Source organism: Apis laboriosa, unplaced genomic scaffold (genome assembly GCF_014066325.1).
Source record: "Apis laboriosa isolate Shangri-la unplaced genomic scaffold, ASM1406632v1 scaffold16_cov148, whole genome shotgun sequence".
Taxonomy (NCBI): domain Eukaryota; kingdom Metazoa; phylum Arthropoda; class Insecta; order Hymenoptera; family Apidae; genus Apis; species Apis laboriosa.
In genome coordinates, this window is record NW_025222129.1 from 882,440 (window position 1) to 890,580 (window position 8,141).

The window sequence follows — 8,141 nt, forward strand, 5'->3', positions numbered from 1 at the left end:
TGAATTTCTTCTTCTTTTTTCTTCTTACTGATCTCGAACGCGCATAAACAAACAAACAACGAATTAAAAATTGGTCGAACGACGAATATGTGATTTCGAAGACAGAGCTCGTCCTAAAAGCAACGACTGTCACCGTGCTTTCGGAATCTTTTTGGACGAAGTGCAAACAAGGTATTTCATCTGGTATTTCAAGGTATTCACTCGATAAAGATATTATACGGTGGTTTTGGATTAGAAATTCGAAATTTACATTCTGTTTTAATATCTCTCTACTAATAAAAACAAGCTGTGTTTCGATGCGCTGTTCCACGTGCGTTTGCGTGTCATCCGCTCATTTCGATAAGCGATGATTTCAATATGTAGATAGATATATGGGTTGATGCAATTTAGATATAATTCTTGCTTTTTTTTTTTTAATTTCTTCGATTTCTCTTTTATTATCCTTTAATGTAGACAAGTTTCTCGCCTTTCATACATCATTAAGATCAATGAGATCACATCGAACCGGTTGAAATCGTATCGAATTTCGGAAAAAAAAAATTGCATCTGTTTGCATTCGATGCTGGCACGAAGTCAAGAGATCAGAAATCTGTACAAGGTCGGCTGGTCGAAGAAAAATATCAATTCGGTTCGGTTTTTAAAAGGAGAGAGGAAACAAAAAGTCACTTTGTTCTGTTTGAAAAAAAGAAAAATTTATTCGAGCGGAAAGAAAATCGAGTAGAAACAATTGATTATTATTCTAGAAATTTTCTCTTCAGTCGCGTCGTCATAATAGCATTAATTCGTTTCAGAAAGTGGAGCGTAGTTTATTGTATTTTCTTCGCGCATCAGTTATTTCTTTCGAGATCAGGGAATCGAAATAATTTTTCTCACGAGCTCGTAGATTTCTTTTTTGATTGTTTAACCAGTCGAAGTGTTTAAGTGTCTCGTGTAACATGTTTTACGTGTTCTCTTCAATTTCATCGTGAATATCAAGAAATATCAAGTGTCAAACGTAAGATTACGCGAGTTAGAGAACCGGTACAAGACATTTTTTTTTTTTACTAGGGAACATGAAATCCAAGCGATTCGGTTCATTGCTTGTGATCGTTAAGGTCGATTCAGAATAAGTGAAAGGATCGACCGTTTTCGATCACCTCCCCCGTGTCTGTCGTATCGTTCGATAAAATTTCGCGCTTCCTATTGCATATCCAAGTGTTTGCCAACGTTTTTGCATCAGAAAAGAGGGTTTCGGGGACTCGTGTTTCCGTATTTTGTATTTACGTTCAACTGTCATGGAAGTATTATGTTCGAAACGTTGCGTAAACACTGGTTGCGGCGAAACTAGATCAGCCCGCTTTTCTTTTTTACCTTCTCGCTCGTTGAATTACTAGATTACTGGAACCGTAATAAAGAATGGTTATTCGTTTCTCAGGTCAGTGAGTTTCGCGAACCGTTCAATCCTTTCTAACCGAGGATTATAAAATTTTTATGAATTTTAATTAATAATTCATCGACCCCGTTTAAAACGGTGGTTGAGGCCATCGTTAACGCATCGATCCAAATAAAAATATAACTACAGAATCGTTTTAGAATCATTATGCATCCTCGGCCTATGTTTTACTCCGCCCACGATCACAACAATCGAACTAATTTTCTTTTTTCTGTTCCCTAGTTCCATTTTTTTCTGTAAAAAAAGAAATTTCGCGGATCGATCGATCGTTTTCTCCATACCACGGTTCGTAATTTCGGTAAGAAAATCACGGAACTAATTTATTCGATATTCGATATTCGCGTGCGAACACGTGTTAGAATCGAAGGAAAGTAGTTAATCGCGAGCCGCCATTTCACTTTCCGCAAGAGAATGCGATTACCTATTTCTTTCCCCCGTCGATAGATAGAGTCTATCATCCCGTTGGCAGCTTTCCAGCTTACGATTAAACTACCGAAGTAGATTTCCCTTTGCGAACAATTTGGTAAAAAAAAATCTTAATTAACTACTTTATTATCTACCTCAATCAAAGATTCTCGTTTATTTTATCGATAAACTGGATGGACAGAATCGTCTTGGCTTGGAAGAAATGATATACAGTGGATAACAGTGAATTACGCGCAGTTCCTCGTAAAAACGGTATGAGGTAGACAGGGAGGTAGGTAGCGGCAGAGGTCGTTCGTCTCTTTACGACTTCTCTTTGTTCCTCTTTCAGATCCTCTTCTCGGCGGCGATCGCCGATCCGCAAACAAATTAGTCGCGCCTGGCTCCTATGATTTCCGCTCATTTGGACGCCTAATGCGCGTATCTCTGCCTCGAATCGTCCTCGATCGAGAAATGACACTGATGACGGTACGCGAAAGAGAAGACGAGAGAGAGAGAGAGAGAGAGAGAGAGAGAGAGAGAGAGAGAGAGAGAGAGAGAAATTACGCGTGTTGAAAAGGAAAGGCAAATTGGTTGAACGTTTCGAATCGAAGGGAAAAGCATACGATTCGCCTATGGCTGTCTATCTATTTATCTATATAAGCTCGTTTATTATCGTGCCACGGATCTAACGCAAGAAAACTTTCCCACGTTTCCCTCGCGAACTAGAGTGATCGTAACAGGATTATTTACCAATGAAACTTTTTCAAGCGTTTAGGAAAACGTAACGAAATAAGCTAATCGTCGATCCACTGCCCATAGATGATATCTTTCCCGTTATTGTGGATCTCGATCCTGCCCGCCATCATGGGCGGTTACGTTCCACCCGGTCCACGATTCAGATGTCCCAACGAGCCGAAATACATCTATCCATGCGCTTGCGCACGCGGTAGCGACAGAGGGCTTTACATCCGTTGCGAGAACACGAATTTGGCCAGCCTGAGCTTGGCCTTCTCCAATCTAGGCAACGAGGGCGCGCCGATCGAGGAACTAGTTTTGTACAAGTGCAACATAGGTAAGCGTGTCGCTTTTCATTGAGAGCTTCTCAAACTCGATCCTCGATCCTGGTGGTGATGTCGGGTCGTTGGTCGTTGGTTCGAAGGACGTTTCTACGGGCCTGCACTCTATCCCCTCGATGTTCGAGTGCTCAAGTTCGTCGACACACCGCTCAGGTTGATCGAGGAGCACAGTTTTCTCGGGGTGAACAGAACGTTGCAGGAGTTGCACGTGATAAACAGCATCCTGGAGAAGTTCCCGCACGAGGCGTTGCAAATTTTGGGGAATCTCAGTATCCTGAGCATAACTGGCCATCGAATTTCTACTTTACCGGCGAACAGTTTCGCGGAGAGTGCCGCGGCAGCGAAAATCGAAAAGTTGGAGATCAGTAACGGTACTTGCCGCTACCTTTTTCTTTCGAGGAAGTACGCGTTTCCAGAATCGCGCATCCTACTTCACCCAACCATTTTCCTTTCCTCTGTAGGCACGCTTAGCTCGTTACCCGTCGAAGCGTTGGCGCCTTTGAAGAAGCTGAAAAGATTGGACATGCACGGCAACAAGATCAAGGAGCTTAAGAGGAATCAGTTCAAGGGTTTGAGGGATACGGAATATCTAGACTTGTCCCACAATTTGATCAGCAAGCTCGACGGTTCTCATCTGGCTGATTTGACGAAGATGGGCTGGTGCAACATGTCTCACAACGCGATCGCGGATTTGAAGAGGTAAATTGGTCGTTCATCCTTTGCGCTCCAATGATGACTCTCAGGCACCATTCGATTTGATGCGGCAATTCGAACGGCGACAATATTTATATTTGATTTTTTATCCCTTTCACGAATAGATTCCTAAGCTCTTTATGTACACTCTTATAAAGTGTACATAACGTATTGTCAAATGGCTAGATTTTTTTCTATCTAAAATTAGACCGCGGATCGGATTACATATTCGGCATTAGTTCGAGTTCGACAGTCGTTGCAATAGAAATATTATTTTCAAAGTTTTTGAATTTTGCTCAGCATGGAACACAGCGATGAAAGTGATTGAAAAATGAATTTGATATTTCGTTATTGAATAATAAATCACTTCTTAATTCGTTAAGAAATTGACGATGGAAAGAAGGAAAGTAGCGATGAAAATAGAGATGTAGTGAAAAAAGGTGAAAAATAAGAATAATAGTGAATGAGAGCACGTTATTGAGATCGTAAGATTTACTCTCAACGGAATGAGAAAGGTGAAAGACATCGAACGACATTTTATCGCGATACTTGTCCTGACAAATCGAGGATGCATCTTGATAATTGCTTTATTATTAAAATATCGGACAAAACAAACAACGATATAAATTTTAATATTCGATAAATTTTCTTTCTTTATACGATAAAGACACATAAAACATTAAAGTACAAAAATTTTATGCGTTAATTTGAAATCATTTCAAGTTAGAAATCCATCGAACGGGTGCGGTGTCTGAAATTCCGTGCGGAGTTGTTGGTTCAGCCGAGCGAAAAAGGCCTGGAGCGCAAAGGAGATTAGATTATTATCCGTGAGAATATTCCATTCGGATAACTCGCGTATTATTATAGAGGGACATTCGCGAGGAACTCCTTGCTCAAGGTATTGAATCTGAGCCACAATAAAATAAGGAAGCTCGACTCCAACACTTTTCGCGGCATGCGTTTCTTGATAAGATTGTATTTGAGCGACAATCAGATAAACGACGTTGGGAGAGGAACCTTTGGACCCGTGACTAGGATAGGAACCATCGATCTGGCACGAAATTTCATCAAGAAGATCGACTTTCAGATGTTCAATCAACTTCAATTCGCGGAAGTACGAATACATTCTCTACATCATATTCGATATAAAAATTTTTCGAAATAGAAATATTCTTACACCTCCTTATATCCTTGTATCGTTTTTTTCTTTTCTTGTTCAGCTGTTGGACGTGTCCGAAAATTTCGTCACCGTCGTAGAGAAACTTTCTTTCAAGGATCTCTACTTGACCAGGATCGATTTGTCTCGTAACGAAATTTCGAAGATAGAGCCGGGCGCTTTTGAGAATTGCGTGAACATCACGATGCTGGACCTGAGCCACAACAAACTGGAAAACATCTCCAAGTATTCCTTCGACAGTGCGACTTATGCCACGGAGCTGCAATTGAGTTACAATCAATTGACCGCTCTTAACCAGGTCAGAATTTTTAACAAAAATTAACTCGAATAAGTTTGAATTATAATTCGTATCGTATTATCATCGAGCATCGAGAATTTTATTTAATGAAAGAATCGAATAATAATTGCAGGTACCTCTACACAACATGACAGGATTGAAAGTTCTCAACGTGTCTCACAATTTGATCCATTCGGTGCCCCGCCAGACATTTCCAAAATTGTACGAGCTCCACACGATAGATCTGTCCCACAACAATCTGTCCGAGATCCACAACGCCGTCTTTCAAACTCTGTTCAGCCTTCGTTTCTTGAATCTGTCTCACAATTCTCTGGAGAGGATTAAACCGTCCACGTTCGGCCCGTTGGCAACGTTGTTAGAATTGGACATGAGTTACAATCGATTGAACGACGTCGCTCGCAGCAGTTTGACCAGATTGCCGAGTTGCAGGTAACGGATATCGTAACGAATCCGGGATGATTCTTTTTATATATATATATATATATATAAATAAAAGTCACGATGATCGATAGGAGCTTAACGGTGAGAAACAATCGATTAACGAAGATCTTCCAGTTACCGATTTCCCTGGCCAGTCTAGACTTTTCCGAAAATTGGTTGGAGGAAATTCCAACCGTGGACGTGTGGCCCACGATGAACGCTCTCCTCTCGTTGGACCTTACGGGAAATCGGTTGGGCGACAATCTCAAGCATGGAAGTTTCGAAAACTTGCTCACCTTGAGGACCTTGAACCTGCGCTCCAACAACATAACGAAACCACCTTGGGAGGCGTTAAGCACGCTAACCAGCTTGCAGTATCTTTATATGCAGGTTCGACGAATTATTATCGATCGTTTTATTTGATTCCAGACACGATATATATATATATATATATATATGTATACATAATTTCAGGATAACGAATTGACCGAGTTGAGGAAGGCGGCGTTCGGGCGTCTTCCTATAGTGTTCGAGTTGAATCTGGCTGATAATAGAATAGAGAGGGTGAGCGTGCGCGCCTTCGAAGGGTTGCTGCAATTGTTGACGTTGAATCTGACCAACAATAAGATTAGCCATATCCCGAACGGGGCGTTCCAAGGCCTCGTCTCTTTGAGAACGCTGGATCTTTCTCACAACGAGTTGGAAAAATTGGACAACAAGACCCACGGCCTCCTCGATGATTGCCTTTCCCTGGAGAGGGTCAATCTGAGCCACAACAAGATCTCATTCGTGACCAAGAGAACGTTCCCCAACGATCCTTGGATACCTTATCGGTTGAAGGAGATCGATCTCTCTTATAACGTTATGCCTGTATTGACTCACGAGCTCACCACGGGGATGAAGAAGATTCTACGTTTGAACATAAGTCATAACAACGTTAACGAGATTCATAGATGTGAGTGTGTTTTACAGTTATTGCGGGGCCTAGCTGGGGGGATAATGCGGGGAGATTGTAATTCGATATTTCCATTTTTCTTTTTTTCTTTCTTTCTTTCTTTCTTTCTTTCTTTCTTTCTTTCTTTCTCCCCAACAGATGTGATTGGAAACTTGACGGCGATACAAACGCTGGATCTTTCTTACAACGAGATCAACGACCTCTCGGAACCGGATATCTTCGAACCTCCGACCAACCTGACTAATCTGTACCTGAGTCACAACCGGCTGACTCACCTACCGTTGAACAAAATTCTACCGCTGCCAAATTTGAAGATTCTCGACCTGGAGTCCAACTCCATCGGTGTATTCGACGAAACGTTCATGAAAATCATAAACAACGGGACGAAAGTACGGTATCACGGTAAGACGTCGTATTTTTGTCAAAAAAAAAGAAAAAATATTTTTCCAAAAAAATCATAACCGTGCGAATATCGTTCAGGAAATTCGTTGCACTGCGATTGCCACGTGAGGCCTTTGAAGAGGTGGCTGGCCACCCAAACGGAAATACCGGAGGAATGGTCGAACGTTAGCTGCGAGAGCCCGCATTTTCTCGCGAATAAACCGTTGTCTGGAGTCACGGAGGACTTGATGGGGTGCGGCGAGAGAGACGTGAAGGAGTATCCCGAGTTCGACATCACCCCAGACGTGAAATATCGAAACATCGAGTAGTAAGTGTATACTCTAGAGTAGATTATGTATATATACATAATTTGGGATCTTGGACTGAATATTTTATTTTCCAGCGACGAGGAGGACAAGAGTTGGAAGGCGACCTGGTACGTGACATCGCGGGAGGACATCGGTGACTTTTACGTGGTGGTGAGAGAGTCTGGGAGCGGCAAGTCCGCCATCGAGAAGGATCTCGTGTACAGCGAGAGATCGTTCAAAATTCAGGATCTTCGGGACACCGGGTCGAAGTACGAGCTGTGCGTGCTGGCAAGGGACTCGGAGGGGAATGTGAAACATTTTCGAAGCTCCCAGTGTAGAACGTTGGCCCAGCACGCCCTGCTCGACTCCTCCTCGCCGAGGCTCGCCGTGAACGCGAACCTCCTCATCCTGATCGCCGTGTCCATTCGCATTCTGGCGTGACGATCCTTTCCATCCAATTATAACGCGTGTAAATAACGATTAGACGATTATTAAAGAGTAAGTCGCTTGTGTACATAGTGTACATGTATCGCGGTAACGAGGACGTTGAACGTCGTATGTATTATATTTTTGTAAAATATATACGTTTTTCTACATCGAAGAATTTTTCTCTTTCTGGAAGATTCTCCAAAGATTCGAAAGACGAAAGGAGATAGACGGAGATGGTGTTAGTGTTGGGAGGTGGTGTCGATTAGCGGGCAATTTGTCTTAATAACTCTGAGTCGCTTTATCCCACGAGCCTAATTTCTCCCGTAGAGCGTTGTCCCGTCCGCTAATAAAGGCGTTTCTCTCGCGGGCCCGGTTGAAAAAGTTTCTCAAGGAAGTGAGCGGGCTCGCGAGCCGCGCTTAGCAAGATGATTTCATTATTCGCGCGTTTTATAATTAGCATCCACGCGGTTATCCGCACGGAGGATAAGATAAGGGGGAGGGAGGGTGGGATGGCTCGAGGGGGCACCTTTCCTTCTAATGAGGCCAAAGTCCCGTGGAAGTTGTCGC

General features: G+C 42.6%; 1 protein-coding gene across 1 annotated transcript; it reads left to right on the forward strand.

The window, feature by feature from the left end:
- The first annotated feature begins 38 nt into the window (after positions 1-38).
- Positions 39-7,586, forward strand: LOC122711117 (insulin-like growth factor-binding protein complex acid labile subunit). The gene is made up of 12 exons (XM_043929569.1): positions 39-171; positions 2,657-2,909; positions 2,997-3,284; positions 3,375-3,612; positions 4,474-4,720; positions 4,827-5,081; positions 5,194-5,510; positions 5,594-5,891; positions 5,976-6,456; positions 6,595-6,858; positions 6,937-7,165; positions 7,241-7,586. The coding sequence occupies exons 2-12, from the start codon at positions 2,657-2,659 to the stop codon at positions 7,584-7,586; spliced, it is 3,216 nt and encodes a 1,071-aa protein (XP_043785504.1). The 5' UTR covers positions 39-171.
- Positions 7,587-8,141: the final 555 nt, after the last annotated feature.